This window comes from Neoarius graeffei, chromosome 14 (assembly GCF_027579695.1).
Source record: "Neoarius graeffei isolate fNeoGra1 chromosome 14, fNeoGra1.pri, whole genome shotgun sequence".
Taxonomy (NCBI): Eukaryota; Metazoa; Chordata; class Actinopteri; order Siluriformes; family Ariidae; genus Neoarius; species Neoarius graeffei.
The window spans coordinates 43,225,674-43,245,055 of NC_083582.1; the positions used below are offsets into that span (position 1 = coordinate 43,225,674).

Genomic DNA, 19,382 nt, shown 5'->3' on the forward strand with positions numbered 1-19,382 from the left:
GTGTCAGCCCTGTGATGACCTGGCGACTTGTCCAGGGTGTACCCCGCCTTTCGCCCGTACTCAGCTGGGATAGGCTCCAGCTTGCCTGCGACCCTGTAGAACAGGATAAAGCGGCTAGAGATAACGAGATGAGATGAATGAATTTCAGTGGTGCTGTGAACCGGGGAGCAGGAGGACCCTGGGGAAGGACAAAGTTGTTTCGGAGAACGCAACATTTTGCGGGGTTGGTTCGGAGAGCGCCAGGGTGTTAAAGTGTCAAAAGAGAACGAGAGGAGAAATTCCTCACGATTTGTACATGTCGTGCTGCGTTTAAATGACGCGGCGGAAGTGAAGTGAGCGGCCTACCTGCGCGCGCTGCCGAATAATCCTTCAGTTCATTCATCAGCACGCACGGCGGCGGGTGACGTCACGGACCCCACCTCTTCACACGCGACCTGTGGAGCGCAACACATCAGCAGCTCGCGCTCAAGCTTCAGCGGCGGTTCTGCTGCGCGCGCAGCTCGTGTCGGGTTTATTGTTCTATAGGATGCGACTGTAGAAGAAGAAGAAGGGCTTTAAGGTTCCTCTGGGAATAATTTGGACTTATTCGAGAGAATTCGATATAAAGTTGAACCGAAGTAGGGTTCTCCCCTCTCCAGTTGGCTACTTTTATTTTTCCTCCCCTAAAAGAAACTAACAAGTGGCCGAAATGTCTCGAGACCCGGACGACGTGAACAAGCTCACTGAAAGCACTTATAAGGTAAATATCCAGAAAGAAGATGAGAAGGAAAGTGTGGAGTAGGAATGAGCAAGAATTTCTCTCCTTGGGGAAAGTTTTTTTTTTTTTTTTAAATTTATTTATTTATTTTTTTTTATTTATTCCCCTTCTCTCTTCCCTACCTGAGGAATGATTTGAGATGAGACGCAGACTCAGGTGTAACCTTAATAGTGGTTATATTTGTTAGCTAAAATTGACCTAAAGTTTGTTTGTTTGTTTGTTCCTTCAGAGAAACAAACATTTTTCCTACTTCTAGCATTTCTTGGTTCTGTTCACCTCAGTGGGATGTTTCTGGGGTTGTGCAAGGAAACCAGTTTGATCTGTTGTGTGTGTGTGTGTGTGTGTGTGTGTCACCTGTCTCCTCATTCCTCATTGTTTTGCTATGGGTGTGTTCCTTGGGAACTGAAAATAGAACCTTTTTAGCTCTTGTCCTGAATCACAGGACTGTATTCTTTGAAAAGCAAATATCCATGGATAATTATCCTATTAATGATGGACCGTATTGTATGATGCTATATTTAGAACATATCGTTTTTGTTTTTAGCTTTGATTTATAAGGACTCCGTAAACTATACTTCACCTGAAATGGGACTCGATCCTACACACCTGGGTGCATTAGTGTCTGTTTTACATCCACACAGCCTAGGGGTTGTTTTACAATCAGGGTACAAAGTTTGTGTCACAGGGGTCCAAAATTCAAACTGGTTCTTGTAGCAGTTTTTAAGTGAAGGACCAGTTAAAGAACAGATTTCAGGTAATTTTTTGACATGTGTGTATGGTAGTTTTGTGTAATCTGCTATAAGATGAGAGAAACAAATGAAGTGATTCTCGGAGAGGATTTTTTTTTTTTTTTTTTGACAATTCAGAATCCACTACTTCCACAGTGCTTTTAAATATAAGGCTGTAAGCTTTGTGTTAGTTGTCTCTAATATTTATGTCCCAATATCTTGACCACATTTTAGGATGAAAATAATCATTTTAGATATGTTATTTTATATTGAAAAATTAGCTGTCTCGGAGAGGACTTTTTTTTTTTTTTTTTGACACAATTACATACTAATTTGGTCAAAATAGTCTGAAAACTTACTGGCATTCAACATTAAAACTTAACTATGTTTCCAATGATATGGAACCAAATATTTGTTTTATGGTATAAAGAATGATTTAAGTGCATCCCTTTTGGAGCTACCTGTGGTCAAAAAAGCACTTTTTCTAAATGACACGAGTAATTTTGCTAAATATGACACAGATTGCCATACATTCACCAAAAATACCGTTATCACCAAATTTTTTTTGCATGGTAAATAGAGCCATCACAGGGCTACAATAAACAACCAAGTTTATTTAGTCAAGCCTTTTGATATTGAAGATAATAAGTGTTAAATGTGATTTTTAGCTTGCGTACCCTGATTGTAAAACAACCCCTAGAGAGAGACTGCAAAATGTAAACAGCTGTAACTCATCATTGAATTTGAACTCCTTTTTGACATATTTGATTGCTTTTACATAAAGACTTCTCCCCCCCCATTTTGTGTGTCTGGTTTATGTGATGAACTAATAGCCAGAGACACTCTACATATGAAAAACCAGGTTTCTGTGGGTGTGGAAGAAGCTCTTATCATGAAAACAGAGCAGAGTAAACTGTCTTAGAAAATATGAACGTATCTGATAAGTTGTCAGTGATGCATAGACGGGCGGCACGGTGGTGTAGTGGTTAGTGCTGTCGCCTCACAGCAAGAAGGTCCGGGTTCGAGCCCCGTGGCCTGCGAGGGCCTTTCTGTGTGGAGTTTGCATGTTCTCCCCGTGTCCGCGTGGGTTTCCTCCGGGTGCTCCGGTTTCCCCCACAGTCCAAAGACATGCAGGTTAGGTTAACTGGTGACTCTAAATTGACCATAGGTGTGAATGTGAGTGTGAATGGTTGTCTATCAGCCCTGTGATGACCTGGCGACTTGTCCAGGGTGTACCCCGCCTTTCGCCCGTAGTCAGCTGGGATAGGCTCCAGCTTGCCTGCGACCCTGTAGAACAGGATAAAGCGGCTAGAGATAATGAGATGAGATCTTAATTTGATCGAATAGCTATATTACGGACAGTGCTATTCACTGAACTACTGAGTCCTCCTGAACCTGAAGGGATGTTTGCTTGGGCATACAGATGACTTTATTTTCTGAAAACAAGAAGTGTCAAATGATAGCATTTTTTTAGTTTTTCGAATATTTCAAGTTTGAATATCATATCAAATGTCGGGGTTTTATGTACAAATCTGTCAGTATATGCAAAAATACTTGCTGAGAGCTTCTCAATTCTTGAGTACCAGCCCTGTATGAAATGGAATATATTGTAGTGGTTCTGCTATATATCACAATTGGCTTGCATGATTTTACCACAAATATTTACTTGATTGGATCAAATCACTCAAAAAAATCCCCGAATACTAAAGAGCGTCTGAGATTGGACAGGAAGCTCTCATACTCAACCGACAGGTAATGGGTTCTTGAACCTCTGTGCTAGCTAGTGAACCAGGCCGCCTTTCCACTAGTTTTGAGTGGGACTGTTGTAATCAAGGATGCATCATCAAGAGAGGGTGTTGCACAATGCACAACGGAAGTAAACAGTAGTATGTGTTGAGATGGCGGATTGCATTGATTACGTGCGAACTTTTTGTTCTTTTATTGCAAATGGTTTCGTCCAAAAAAGCAAGCATGGACCAAATACTAATAAGATGTGGAAACTCTTCAAACTAATGCCACGCCCACTGATGTCATTATGGTTTGCACTGGAAAAACCAGCTGTCTTTTGGTTCCAGCTGGGAACCAACTCTTCAGGTTCCAAACCAATTTATTTTTGGTCGAATCGAAATGCTCCGAATGGTTCAAAATTTGGTGTGCGACTCAGAATGGAACCCATTTCCTGTTGGTGGAAAAGGGGTATCGGTGCACAATAAAATGTTTGGTGATTTGCTTAAAGAGCTCATCATTTTAAAAGCCAGTGTTATAGAAATAAACACAATTGCATTACCGTGATTAAAGCACTGACAGAAGTGTACACTGACAACAAATAGGGTATGTTTGTACTGAAAAATTCATGTTTTTGTTATCAGTTCCATCACTTGTTAAACTCTAAAAGACCTGAGTATCCTTGACTCTGCTTTTTCTGTTGTCTTATCCTACAGAATGTGATGGAGCAGTTCAACCCAGGACTGCGCAACCTTGTAAACCTGGGGAAGAACTATGAGAAATCAGTAACGGGTAAATATCTCCATATACTATGTGTTAGATTATCTGTGCATGCCATGAAAGGCATTCTATTTATTTTAGTGCATGTGCTAATGTTATTGCATTTAGACCTGAGCATCAGTAAACACACAATTCACTGTCACTGTTACAGCAATGACGGCTGCTGGAAAGGCATATTTTGATGCCGTCTCAAAGATCGGAGAGAATGCTGCTGTGTCACCAGTCTCCAGAGAGCTGGGTGAGTGTCTCGGTCAGCGTCTATAGGCTAGAGTTGCTGAGGAAGAGGCCAATTATGTCCTAATGCAGATGATTCACTGGTGCTGGTTTGGAATATTGCTGTCAGGTTTTGTACAGTTTGTCCTGGTTGGTTGCTGGCGGTGACTAAGCTGTAACATTCATTTGGGGTGAAAATGGCAGGTCTTTCAGCACTGGCCTGTGATTTTATTAGCATCCATTAAGCAGATTTTAATAATTGCATTCCATCTCAGCATGCCACTGACAAGTGCGAGCTATGCTTGCTGAACGAACAACCATGTTTCACCCTGCGTTCTTCAAGTTGTTAATCAATCTATTGCTTATATATATATATATATATATATATATATATATATATATATATATATATATATATATATATATATATATATATATATATATATATAAAAAGATAAATGAACATCCTCAAAAGGAGCAATGAATCCATGTTTTTTGCCACCCCTCCCCCTTCAAGTCCTGAGTTTTCATGTTGTAAAGTGTACTTGTGTTATTTTGTGCTTATGTGCTGAGGGTTTTTTTTTTTAAATGTTCCCACACTGTACTCCCCACAGGAGCATAGTGTGGGGGTTGCTTTTTTCTCCTCCCCTCTCCTCATGTTACACTTTTTTTTTTCTTTTTTTCTTTTCATCCCTGTCTTCCTGTCCTGTCTACTTCCCCTGTCAATTGTATGTATGTGTATATGTACAGATGGGCTGATGGCCAATTTCACTGGTACTAGACTAGTGACAATAAAGGGTTCATTCATTTTTTTTTTTTTTTTTTTAATTTTGTCGCAAGAAGTCACAGGTATGACACAACTATTTATTGTTTAACAACTGAACATTGGGTTTTTTGTAAAACATGCCTCAAACAAATTAAATTCTTGTAAGTAATGGCATATTTTTTCCTGATCAGATGGAAGGGGGGGGAATTATGGAATCAGGCAGCATGGTGGTGTAGTGGTTGGTACGGTTTCCTCACAGCAAGAAGGTTCTGGGTTCGAGCCCAGCGGCCAATGAGGGCCTTTCTGTGTGGAGTTTGCGTGGGTTTCCTCCGGGTGCTCTGGTTTCCCCCCACAGTCCAAAGACATGCAGGTTAGGTTAACTGGTGACTCTAAATTGACCGTAGGTGTGAATGTGAGTGTGAATGGTTGTTTGTCTCTGTGTCAGCCCTGCGATGATCTGGCGACTTGTCCAGGGTGTACCCCGCCTCTCGCCCGTAGTCCGCTGGGGTGGGCTCCAGCTTGCACAAGATAAGCAGCTACAGATAATGGATGGATGGATTATGGAATCATCAAATCCCCCCTCCCCCCCCCAAAAAAAAAAAAAAAAAAACAACACAATTAGTACTTTGTTGCACCTCCTTGGGATTTTATGACCACTTGAATTCTTTGAAGCATGGTCTTCACGAATGAAAAACAATGTTCGTCAATGGGGTACCAGCTTCCTCATATAGCGGTTGACGGATCAGTTTTGTAGGATGGAGCCTTGTCATGGACCCCCCCCCCCCCCCCCCCCCCCCCCCCAAGTTTCCACCCAAAATTTTTAGTTGGATTGAGATCTAGACTGTTTGTTGGCTATGTGACAGTCAATTTGCCTTGACTGAAGAAATGTTTTAATGCTCTTTGCTCTGTGGCAAGATGCATTATCATCCTGAAAAATGACATCACCAAACCTACTTTCTACTGAGGGAATGAGAAAACTGTCCAAAACTTGAATGTACACCTGTGCATTTACTGTAGAGGTAATGACTGCCATCTCCCCTGGTCTTTTACCTGAAACGCGACCCCCGTATCAATGATTGTGGAAATTTGCTTGTTTTTTGTTTCAGTGGAACAGCACTAGACAAAAGTTCCAGCATCTCCTTAGCTAATGCAGATTGATGATTCATCGCTGAAGATCTCTTTCATCCAATCATCCGCAGTCCATGACAGCTTCTCTTTAGTCCACTGTAACTTGTTTTTTTTTTTTTTGGGTTTAGGCGTTGGTTTCATTTGGCTTTTCTGTATGTAAATCCAGTTTCCTTCAGCCGATTTCTTACAGTCTATTCACAAACATCGACTCCAACTCCTGTTTTTGTTGTGCATTTTTCCTTTTCAAAGCATGTTGCTTCGAGTTTTCTGTCCGGACACTTTGACAGCTTCCATGGTCGACCCTTTGTGTTTTCATTTTACAACCTTCCCATTTTGTTTGTACTTGCTCCAGTTTTTGGACACAGCTGAGTGACTGGGAATAACCAACATCTTTTGCTACACTTGGTGTTGAATTACCTTCTTGAAGGAGTTTTATTGTCCTGGCATTTTTTTTTCCTTCCCCCAACTGATGGCTCTCTCATTGGGGCTATGTTTCCTTTCAGTCAGACGGGTGCAGCAACTTATTAAAGTCTGCAAACACTCTCTTAACTGCAGGCTAATTTGCATATTTAGACTTGTGCAGGTATGTGTCTTTTAGAAATGCAAATTGCAAGGTGACTTCTATAATTTATCTACTTGATCAGGAAAAATGCCAGTAATTACAATTTAATTTGTTTGCGGTATGTTTTACAAAGCCAGGATGTTTAGCTGTTAAATGTGAATAGTGGGTGGTGGTTTTTTTTTCTTCCCTCCTACAAAGTTTAAAAAAAAAAAAAAAAAAAAAAGCTGAATGAACATTTCCTGAAAGTAGTGATTCCATATTTTTTGCCAGGGGGTGTAACATTCTGGTTTTGGTTCCTGGCCACCTGCAGATTTTGAGTTCTACTGTAATTTACCACCAACCTCAAGCCCAGTGTTCGACCCTGGAGTCCCAGTTAGACAGCTCGAGCGACTCCCATAAGGTGTGAATTCTCAAGTGTTGAGCAAAGTGCAGTAGCAAACTTTCTGAGAGCCTGACCACCCCACAGTTTCACCTCCTTAGGCCCTGTCCACACGGCAATGGATTCAGGTGAATCCGATAAAAATTGTTTATCGTTTCGGCCTGGCGTCCACACGGCACCGGCGTTTTGGGTGCCCCAAAACGATATTTTTTGAGAACGAGTGGAAAAATCTGGCAACGGCGCTGTTGCGAAGTCGTCTGGAGAAGTAGAACGGATTTGTTTACGATGACGTCACAACCACATGACTAGAACAAGCAGCACTCATTCACGCTGGGTAGAAGGGGTTTATGCGCATGCGTCCTACTTCTTATCTGTGAAGATACTCAGTCGTCCAGGTACATAGTAATCTGTGGTTGGTAGAAGAGAGCAACTGGACTTGCTTGAAAAGTCTTGAAGACGTTTCGCCTCGTCCGAAAGACATCCTCAGTTCTGTCTGTCTCTGTTCAGTGATGGTCGTTCCAGGCGTCCTACTTCTTCTATTGTTCTGGTGTCTCCGATGGGACTGTCTTACAGCGCACGTAGAGGTGTGGCATGTGTATTGCATCGTTTTCAGCAAGCGTTGCATTGCCATGTGTACCTGATATTTTACTGATCCGTTGCCCATTTGGACGCTCTATATATATATATATATATATATATATATATATATATATATATATATATATATATATATATATATATATATATATATATATATATATAAAATTTTTTATTTTTTTTTACCCACTAAAAAAAAAAAAAATCTTGTCGTGTGGATGTAGCCTTAGTCCCCACCCTCTAATCTCCATCCATCTGCCTCAGAAAGCTCAGATCTCCCCTGTGACTCATCCCTCTGTCTCTGGAAAGAGAGTAGGGTTATCTATTTAATGTAGTTATTAATAGATGATTTTACCACACCATTACCCTTCTCTTAATGGGAATCGGCTCACACAATTCTTTCAAGTATAGTTGAACCCTGTGATGGTGCAACTTTAGTGTTAGTAATTTATACACTAAAGTTAAAGTAGAGAAGTAGAAATGGATTTGACAGTTGCGTTCTCTCTCTCTGTATGTCATTGTCATCCAATGTAATTCACTTTTTTTTTTAAACAAATGGCACTGCATGATTAATTTCCATTGTGGCAGTCCATTACTGCAGTTCCTGAAGTGTAGAGGACTGTAAGAGCTGCTGAAACACTTAGTTGGACTGGAATGTGAAAAATGCTACCAAAAAAAAAAAGGTTTTGTGGATTGTGTTACAGGAGTGGCTAGAGACGCTGACATTCAGACAAGGTTGTAGTTGGTTCACTTTCTAACCTCCGATGTAGTGTTTATTTAGAGCAGTTGTGGAGTCCAGCACGGTTAGATCATTTTCTGTTTTTCATATGGCTACTTAACCTGGTAATGAAATGGTGAGTTAAATCCAGTGTCTTTGAATACTGTATGGTACTCACATGGACATTGTCTAATTACGGTGCTCCTGCATTGGCTCAGTCCCACACTTCTGTTCATACATCCACAGTCCGAATGGTTCCTCCGGCATTCACACTGTTCTTAAGCTGTCTTTCTTTTGCAATTACTGTCTCTGAACAGCACGTTTTCCATAAGATATGAAATAGGAGTCAATTTTAAGCCTCTTATCTGGAAAGTGCTTGTTATTTTGGGTGAAAATGATTGCTAATATCTAAGACAACGTCCTATAAAGGGCAAGATGGCACAACTAATTGGTGCTGCTGTTCACAAAGACTCATTAATATTCTTTTTCTAATTGTGGGTATTAAAACAACGCTGTTGTGCTTTCACTTGTTTAAGTTCTTGGCGAGAGTATTTACTTGTACTACTCTGGTTTGGAATTAACTGATGTTTCTGATCTTGGGAAAGTGTCATGAGATCCTGATTTCACACATTGTGGGCCATCGCAAGATAATATTCCTCAACAAGATGGTTTCAGTTTAAGCCAACGTGTTGCCTTTAATACCAGAATGTACTGTACAGTATATAGAAAAGACATCAGGAAATGGCAGTCACTGAAAGGTGTGTCATTTATTTTAAATCTCACTGTGGTGTTGGAAATGCCTTTGTTCCGCCTTGGGGTTCTTCCTGATCATATTTCAGAGACATGGTGACAAATTCCTTCTTCCTTATTGACCCAAATTTACATTTGGACAGTGACATTTTGTTTTGGTAGGCAGATCAGACGCTCGCTGGCTGTGGTGTGAAAATTGTGCATGCCAACATTCATTAAAGTTTACAAACCTGTCCTTGCTTAACTCTTGAATAGTATTCACGATAGAAAATATTATTTAAAAAGCTTATCTCCTGCTTTCCAAAGAAATTTCTCTTGTTAAGATCTGTTCAGTACTTTGGGAGTAACAGTAGGCTGAAGTTGGTACAACAGAGTGCGCTCTTGGCTCACGTGACGTCGGGAAACTGCCGGTGCTTTTTGAGTCATGGGAAAGCGGTCAGGCTCTCGCTCTCTTCTGATGGTTTTCTGACTGGATCACTCATGAATATCAATCAGAACTTTCTTTTTATAGGGATGTTCTCTCACTCTCTAATGAAGTATTCAGCAAAATTTTCCATCTGTTATTTTTAATGTTATGATTCACAAGAGAATTTGAAGTGAGGTGTCATAGCTTTGCCTACTTATTTTTTTTTCAGATCAAACAGTCATGTAAATAACTATTTTAGACTAGAACTGTAGTTTTGATGAAGAAAAAATATTGATATCTTGGTGGATGGAATGATATTAAAAAAAAATGGAAGTCAGAAACGCGAGTGTCAATTTCAGTTCAATTAATTGGAATTGTTTATCGGATGTGGATCCCCCCCCCCCCCCCCCCCCCCCCCAGGTTCACCTTGAAAGCTGTGAATGTTAACCATTTATATTCTTTAATATAAACACTAGTAGGCCCTACTTTTGAGAAATACAAAGGCCTCCAGAACACAAAGAAGGTATTAGAAATAATCGTTTATCACTTATTATGGAGTGTACTGATTTGACATTTTTACCCAGTTAGCATGATTAATACTAATTAAATACTGCTATGCCTTTTTTTTTTTTTTTAAACTAATTTTTTCAAACTTTTCAGTATACAACCATCTATGTGCCTGCTAATTTCCATGTAAATATCTTGGGGGGGGGTTTGCTATTAAGAAAAAACATTTGATCTCATTCATTAATGAGGCCCATTTTGAACCATGTTCTCATGCGCGTTACGGCAGTTTTCTAAAAATTAAGGCCCCCCCCCCCCCCCCCCAATCTTTTTGTAATATCTTAGAACGGGTAAACCTATTTTCGTTCATTATCTCTAGCCGCTTTATCCTGTTCTACAGGGTCGCAGGCAAGCTGGAGCCTATCCCAGCTGACTACGAGCGAAAGGCGGGGTACACCCTGGACAAGTCGCCAGGTCATCACAGGGCTGACACGTAGACACGTACAACCATTCACACTCATTCACACCTACGGTCAATTTAGAGTCACCAGTTAACCTAACTTGCATGTCTTTGGACTGTGGGGGAAACCGGAGCACCCGGAGGAAACTCACGCGGACACTGGGAGAACATGCAAACTCCACACAGAAAGGCCCTCGCTGGCCACGGGGCTCAAACCCAGACCTTGCTGTGAGGCGACAGCGCTAACCACTACACCACCGGTAAACCTATTTTAATAATGTAAAAAGCATGATGTTCTGAATTCAATGAGAGCAGTTTCAAGCAACTTCGAGTGAATTTGAATTTTCACCTGATATGTCTAGTTTTGGTTCTGTGCTGCATCATGTTTGTTTAGTAATAAAAAATGAAGACTTGGCACCTTATTTCAGGAATACTTGCATGTTTGAGGAACCACGCAGAAAGCTATTGCTTGTCCAGTCCATGGCGCTACCATTTCTGGGGAGTTAGCAATTTACTTATCCCTATAAATGTTGTTTTTCTTGTATCATCAATTTGTGCACAAAGTTAGATTCTATATGTGGAATTGTGCGTTAATGTGGGTGTTTGTTAAAGTACATATCTTGCTTATTGAGATCTGACACAACGTCATGTGCAGAACCTGTGCCAGTTATGTATAGAGGATATGGATAAAAAGAAGACACGATTATGATTTAAAGCAAAGCACCTTAGTGTTTCCCATCGGTCTGAAATATAGTTGTGATGGAAGCTGGTGGAAAGGGTCGGCATTACCTGCTGTTCTTTTATATGCCATTTTGAATCGCGCCTTATGTTCATTGGATTTCTGATTCTGAAATAAAAGTTGAAAAGCGACAAAAAAGCCGAGCCGTTTTAATTTAATCTTATCACCAGAATGGAATTTTGTCTTTGTTTCCTTTTTTTCAGTATTTTTAACATGGCTCCTCAAAGACACAAATCCAATATGTAAAATTGAGATTCTCATAACTCTTCAAAAGTTAACCGAGGAGTGTGTGCGCACACCCTGTGATGTAAAAGATGGCAGGAATCCTGCAGCACAGGATTAGCAAACAAGCTGTTAATGTGTGTATTTAAAAAAAAAAAAAAAACCTCAGCGATATACAGTATAGATATATATTGCTGAGGGTTTTTTATTTTATTTATTAAATTTGCTGTTTCAATCTGTATTTATTTTTGGTGAGTTTTAACACATTAATTCTAACAGTTTTTTTGCCAATTTATAAAGGGTTGTCCTAAATGTGTGAACTAGACAAGCCAATTTTGTGAACTGCTTGTTTTCGGTTCACCTCCGTGAGCTAGTCACAGGTACCTATCTCGGGTCTAGATGCCTTATTCATTTCCCATTCGTTCTCGCGCTGTTATTTCTTTTTGCTCCCACGCAACTGACCTGATAGTTCAGTATGCACTTGATGCCAAAACAGAAATGCTATAATAATTCTAGACAGGCCACTCACTGTTTACTTCTGGTACAATTAGATGCCATATTGGTTTGCTGATTCTTGTCAGAGATATCCCATTTTGTATGTTATAGCATGAGCTATACAGATGAAATGGTTTTGTTTGTTTTCTAGACAAAACAACCATTCACACTCGCACCTGTGGACAATTTACAGTAGCCAGTGAACCTAACTGCATGTCTTGGACCTGTGTGGTGGGGAAACCGGAGCACCCGGAAGAAACCCACACTGATATGGGGAGAACATGCAAACTCCACACAGAAAGGCCCCCGTTGGCCATGAGGTTCAAACCCAGAACCTTCTGGCTGTGAGGCGACGGTGATGACCACTGCACCACCATGCCGCCCCAAAATAAATAAACATTAACAATGAGATAATACTTGGCAATAGTGAAAATGTGTGATTAAAAAGAGGGTTTGTGATCACTCTGAATGGATCAAACAGGAGTGTCGGTGTCTGGTGAGCATGCTTTTCTTAGGTTTATAGCCACCATGAAAGAAATCAGGGTTTACTCAACTAAGTGTAACTGGATATTATGACATGTTGGGCTATCAGGTGTTTTATCATAGGTCATTCTGATAGAAAATTCTCCTTTCTTCCTTACAAATACAAGTCTATAGAGATCCTTATCCTTAGTATGGGTAAATATTGAAAATGTCATGTCTTGGTATGAAAATTGGCACACCCAACTGATAAAATGGCATAAATGGCCCAAAAATCTGTTTCGAACTTGAGTTCTTACTTGTGGAAAGTGTTCCCTCTTGATTTTCGAATTTTTTAAATATTTATTTATTGGGGGGGGATTGGAAGCCTTTGTCATATGTACACTGTGCTCTAATCAAGTTCTTTGCATTTAACCCTTCTGGGAATGTGAGCGCACGTACCCAGAGCAGTGGGAAGCTGTGCTGAAGTGCCTATCGGAGCCATTCAGGGGTTGGATGCCCTGCTCAAGGGCACTTCAGCTTTGGATGTAGAGGGTTCAGTCACTCCCACATTCTCCTGCTGGTCCAGGGCATCAAACTGGTGACCTTTTGGTCCCAAAGCTGCTTCTCTAACCTTTAGGCTGTGTCTCCCCTGTAGAAATATTATATTTGTTCCTTCAAGACTGCTGAAAAATCAATAATCCAAGATGGCGTCGTGATGATCTCATGGCTCGCCAATGCGTTCAATGCAGAGTTTCTGTACTAGTGTATAATTGGGTGTATTCCATGGTTGTCAATCTAGCAACCAATCACAGAGCAGGGGGCAGGTTTTGACAGAATGCAGGTGGGATGAAAAGCTGTTTCCTTGGTGCCTTTACCGGTAACTTAAATAGCTAGCATTCTGAGTAAGCAGTTTTGTCGCACTTTGCGTTTTGCTTAACTTTTTTTTTTTCTGTTTTATCTGGTTACTAAATTATAAGTGTGTGTGGGGGGGGAGATATAGAAAATCGAACCATTTTTCAATAAAATGCTTCTATATTCACCTTCTCTTCATGAGCAATAAAACTGTTTTCAAAATCAGGTCTTGAAATTAATTTTCCATTATTAGTGTCGGTATTGGAAATCCCAATGAGTATAAGTTACACAGAGCCACAAATAAAAATAAAAACTTTCATTTGTTGATAAAGAAAGAAGAGACGCAATTTGCTCTTAAATTTTGTATCTGCGATTTCTGACAAATTTTTTCCTTTTAACTTTTTAGCAGCAGGAAAATGGAATCACTAGATGTACATGGACCATTAATGTCCTTTTAATAATCAGCTAAATAGGCTAGAAAAAAACTGTTACACATCTGAATGCACTGACTGGACTCATGTTGTCATGGTAACGTTGACAATAACAGGTAGCATGCATACTGATTGTCTACAGCTTGAAAGCTCAGTTTGTGGTTGCCTATTTGGCCAATCATTCCAGCACAACACGGCTCCTTTTAGTGATGCAATGCATTATGGTCATTTTAACGTTTTATCTTTTGTTCACAGATCGTTCTCGTTCTTTGTACTTATTTGCTAAAATGGGTCGCCAAACGTACTTTGGCAGCCGTTAGTCTGTGTATGGGAAACACTACCTTATGTGTGAAACATGGTGATGATCATATTTTTGCCTTCCCAAAGAACTGTCTTTTTAGTGATTGTGACTGCAGACAGTAGGAAGAGGATGAAGTTGTTTTGTAACGAATCACTAAAGGTGACATATAATTGAAAATCCCAATTTTACTATTTAATGTATTATCTGCAGAAATTGGAGACCATGTATTTTTAAAAAAAAAAGTGTAAAATAATTTCCATGTGGCTCAGCCAATATACTGAATTGCATGATTGTACAGTGAGGTCCCTTAAATTAAATCTGACTCGTATACACTGCAGTACCCAACCTGGAGAACACGGCAGCTCCAAATAAAAAAAAAAAAAAAAAAAAGTTCTAAATGTGTGGTTTTTTTTTTTAATTTCTTTTCAGTCGTTGTATTAAGACATCAGTTTAAAAAAAAAAAAGCGAGAGAAACATCAAAACTTTTTTCCAGCTTGCTTCAGGTCTTTGTTGCTCTGTGGGGTTTGGAGGTTCACTCATTCCACCCAAAATACTGAGGGGAAAGAAATACACCTAAGGTGTGCCACATCAACCGTTATCCTTTCTACTTATCCCCAAATCCTGCTAAATAAGGAGCGAAGGCACATCTGAACTTCTTCGCTGCCCAATGGTGCTAAGCACTTCTCAGTCTATAGTGGTGCTACACTAACTCCTGCACAGACAGTTTGCTGCTAAACTGGCTCTCCCTATTTAGTGAGATCAGATGAGGTCTGAATAATGAGGCAAACTAATGGTAATGTTGCATCAGCCCCCAAAATTTGCCTTCCTTATATCCTTTCTAGTTCTGGATCATGCACAGGTCACAGTAGTTTATCATTGAGATATGCCTGCCCATGACCCCAGTGGAAGCCCATGACTGCTGTCAAGAAAATGGTTCCAGGTTTTGTTCAATAGCACCAATTTACAAGAAGGTAACATAAGCTGATTTCACAAGATGTCTACTTGGAAGCTCAGGTATAGAACCTCCACCCATTTTAGTCGAATATTTTGCCAGGTTTACAATGAGCTTGGCTCATCTCAAGGACCCCAGAACTGCCCTTACATGTTGTAAAGCCTCTGCAGGTCATGACTCTAGTTTGTTATCCAAATAAATTATGACCGATGCAAAGTGAAACTGGAGAACGCGGGTGCTGAAATGTAACTGGTACCTGAAATGCCAGTTTTGAGTTAACTTATTTTGTCCAGATATCAGAAGTCATGAATTAAGTTATTTCTGTATGGCTTAGCAAATATAGAAATCACAAATATACTGTACAGAGAATAGACCCAGGTTAAATTTAGCAATAGAGCTTCTTTTTTTGTCAAGTCCATGACACTTGGGGCAGCAATATAAAGAAAACTTGCTCAAAGTTGCAGTTCCTCTGTGGGTTTTGGAGATTCACTCCTCTAAACAGAGCTAACTGTACCCAAAAGAGACAGGGTTAAAAAAAAAAAAAAAAGTACTAGTTAGATAATGAGGTTCAGGTATAACACAGAGTGAAAGGATGTCCCGGCTGTAATATTGGAGTGAGGACCACTCACCTGGATAGCCAAGCACTCCTTTAAAGTGGTGCTGTACCAGCAGGTCTTGCACTGAGAGTTTTCTATTTTGTGAGATCTGAATAATGAGACAAACCAGTGATGATATCCTGCCAACCCCAAAAACACTGTCTTTTTGTCTTGTATTGGAAGTAGGACATAGTCTGTCATACTTCAGGGGCAAGCTTACAGTAATATCCTTCTGGTACTTATAACAATGTCACAAGCCAACTTGACAAGATTTCTAACTTTAAAGGGCCCAGCTGGAAGTACGGATACCATACCTCCACCCGTTCAGTTGCACATTTAGCCAGCTTTGCTGTGAGCCTGGCTCTTCTCATGGACCACAGAACTGACCTATCATGTTGCATATCATGCAAAGCAAAGGTGTGGAGAGAGGCTTTTTTTCCATTGGGCTTTGGAGATGAGGGAGTACGGTCCTAGTCAGAAAACTTCGTTTGGCATAGACTTTGATCCAAAGCAGCCATCTTTTGGCCCATGGGTAGTCCAACTGGCTGGGTTACTTTGGCCTATAGTGCTTGGATCCAGAGGCTTCACTCACCCTTGGACGAACCACACGTTGAAGCTGTACCTTCAAGCAAGTCTGAGTACACTTTGGCATTATCCTCAGGAGTCATCCTGGCCAAGGGAAGGATGGAGTCATTGAAAGGGTCATGTGGGTCCTAAGGGTGGCTCAATCCTCGGCTTGTGCTTCTGCAGTTCTGATCTAAATCATGAAGTTTTTGCAGACCGAGTCGAGTCTGATGTTGCTGCTCTTCCAGGTTCATCAGTGAAGGGGCAAGAGGGTTCTGCTCAATGTTTGTTGCTTCATTCTCAGAGCAGCATTCCAGGTTTTGGCAGGTTTCTGCTCAGATAATGTAGACCCAGGTGCTTGGGACTGCAGTTTAAAAACAGTAAAGTGAAACAGATGCTTGGGACTTTCTAGCTCTTTCACAGTCATAGTTGCTCAACAGGTTTGGAGGCTCAATTCGGTCACATTCAAAGATTCTTTATTGTCAATTCAGTATATATCCAGGACATATAGGATAATCAAAATGCTGTTTCTCCCTCACCTTGCTTGTAAAAAAAAAAAAAAAACCAGATTACACACAAAAAAAAACCCAATAGATGATATAGATTTAAAAAGAAAAAAATAGATATTCTAATCAATGTACAAAATAGCAGTAGTTTAATACAGTACAATAACGGAGAAGGTGCTAGAAGAGCAGCTTATGAGGTGTATATGACAGTAGTGCAAATGAGCAATAGCAGCAGATACAGCAGTAATGCTAATGTTTGTGGTGTGATGTGCAAATGGATGAGGTAGTTTTCTTGTGTGAATGAATGTGTTACAAACCAGGGGTAGGTAGTGGACGGAGTTCAGCATCCTGACAGCCTGATGGGTGAAGCTGTTTAGCAGTTTTGTGGAGTGGGCCCGGAGGCTCTGGCACCTTTTCCCTGAGGGCAGGAGGCTGAAGAGCGAGTGTGAAGGGTGGGAGGTGTCACCAGCGATGCTGATGGCTCTGCAGGTGAGACAGGAATGATGGATGTCTGTAAGGGAGGGCTGAGGGGTACCGATCTTGCTGGCTGTGTTCACTGTGTTGCAGAGTCTTCCAGCAGGAGGCACTGCAGCCTCCGTACCATGCAGTGATGCAGCCAGTGAGGACACCCTCAATGGTGCCCCTGTAGAATTAGCACATGATGGGGGTGGGACTCGTGCACTCCTCAGTTTGCGGAGGAAGTAGAGGCAAGTTTGAGCCTTCTTGGCCAGCAATGTGATGTTGGACCAGGAGAGGTCCTCAGCGATGTGCATCCCTAGGAATTTGGTGCTGCTCACCCTCTCCACTGCAGCACCATTGATGGTCAGAGGGGGATGCTGTGAGTGACCTCTCCTGAAGTCGACTACAATCTCTTTGGTCTTCTCCATGTTCAGGAAGAGATTGTTGTCTTTACTCCACTCAACCAGTTGGCTCACCTCATTCCTGTAGTTGGCTTCATCGTTGTTAGTGATGAGGCCCACCACAGTCGTGTCATCTGCAAACTTGATGTGGTTGGTGCTGTAGATTGGTACACAGTCATGGGTCAGCAGGGTGAAGAGCAGCGGGCTGAGCGCACACCCTTGTGGGGCCCCTGTGCTCAGCATGATGGTCCTAGAGGTGTTGCTGCTGACCCGAATGTTCTGTGACCTCCCCGTAAGAAAGTCCAGCACCCAGTTACAAAGAGAGGTGTTGAGTCCCAAATGTCCGAGTTTTTGTATTAGTTGCTGGGGAATGATCGTGTTGAATGCCAAACTGTAATCCAAGAGGAGCAGTCGCATGTAGGTCTTCTTTGAGTCCAGGTGAGTGAGGGCTGGGTGGAGAGCAGCGGAGATGGCGTCCTCTATGGACCTGTTCGACCTATATGCAAACTGGAACGGGTCATGAAAGGGAGGGAGAATGGACTTTATGTTCCGCGTGACCAGTCGCTCAAAGCACTTCATGATGGAAGTCAGTGCTACGGGCCGATAGTCGTTATAGTTAGATGGGAGGGGCTTCTTTGGCACTGGTATTATGGTTGTAGCTTTGAAACACGTGGAGACAACAGCTTGGTTCAGGGAGATGTTAAAGGTGTCAGTGAGGACATCCCTGAGCTCTATGGCACAGTCCTTCAGAACATGATCAGGTATGTTGTCTGGTCCAGCTGCCTTATGTGGGTTGATCCTGGAGAGGGTCCTCTCCACGCTGGCTGAATCCAGACATGCAGCCTGTTCGTCCAGGAGAGGAGTGGTCTTCTGTACATGCACTGATTTTAACAAATAAGTGTTAAATAATGAGATTTACACGTGCCCCATCAGACCTGATCCCTTCCATTCATTACCAAAGCCCTGCTCCTGATAGAACCATGCCCTCAAAATGCTACATGGACTTTCTGCATGTTGTTTCAAATCCTGTAGTGTTGTTTTGGAGTACACAATGGTAAAAAAATTGATATACAATTACATGCTGTATTAAATATACTTCCCTCTCTCTTCATAGACAGTCTTCATCCAGGACTGGTGCTAAACAGCAGAGATATTGACTGTGATATTGATGTTGCATTTGTATGGTGTTTACATAGACAGAGCTCAGAATAGAACCACCTGCTGCTGTCTGCAGAGGTTTTGCAGTGTTTATTTGAATGTCTGTTCTAAATTGGTGTGCAGTTTTGTTTTTTTGTTCTTTTTTTTGTGTGTTATTTGTATTGATCCTCTTTTGAAATGAGCCCTTGCTTGCTTTTGGGTGGAAAATAACTATATATTTAGAGCAGTCCAACTGCAGACGTGAAAGCCAGGCATTCTTTATTTGCCTGCTCAGAAACGTCATCTAGTAAATGCATTCATCAACTGAGGAGGCAAATTGGGTGTTTTGAACATGCCAATCTGTGCTGTACTCTCATCCTCTAGGATGGGAGTTGTTGTGCACTACTGATCGAAATAATGGTCTGTGTGTTGGATTAGCTCAGAGTAGAGCTGCAGTATCTATCTGGCAGTGAGTGACAGGATTGAGGGTGCTCATCAGGCGCATGACATTAGTCAGCAGAGAGCCTGGAGATGCTTTTCATGTTTTGACAGGAACTAATATGCATATGTCCCATCTTTCTGAAAGGTGGTTCAGAAAAACAACACTTTTTTTTTTTTTTTCTCCCCTCTGTATTTAGCTTCTGACAACAGTAGGTGTCATAGAGATGATAATGTAACCCAAAAAATAGTACAACTCTGATTCCAAAAACGTTGGGATGCTGTGTGTAATGTAAAATGGAATGCGGTGATTTTGCAAGTCCTTTTTTTCAGTTGCATACAATACAAGATTTA

At 41.2% G+C, this 19,382-nt stretch overlaps 1 protein-coding gene across 1 annotated transcript in view; it reads left to right on the forward strand.

Moving 5' to 3' along the window:
• The first annotated feature begins 336 nt into the window (after nucleotides 1-336).
• baiap2l1a (BAR/IMD domain containing adaptor protein 2 like 1a) overlaps nucleotides 337-19,382 on the forward strand; it is a 49,164-nt gene continuing 30,118 nt past the window's right edge. Inside the window, exons 1-3 of the mRNA XM_060939724.1 lie at nucleotides 337-739; nucleotides 3,927-4,002; nucleotides 4,142-4,228. Of these exons, the coding sequence (XP_060795707.1) occupies nucleotides 689-739; nucleotides 3,927-4,002; nucleotides 4,142-4,228 (214 nt within the window). The 5' untranslated portion in view covers nucleotides 337-688. The remainder of the gene's footprint in view (nucleotides 740-3,926; nucleotides 4,003-4,141; nucleotides 4,229-19,382) is intronic.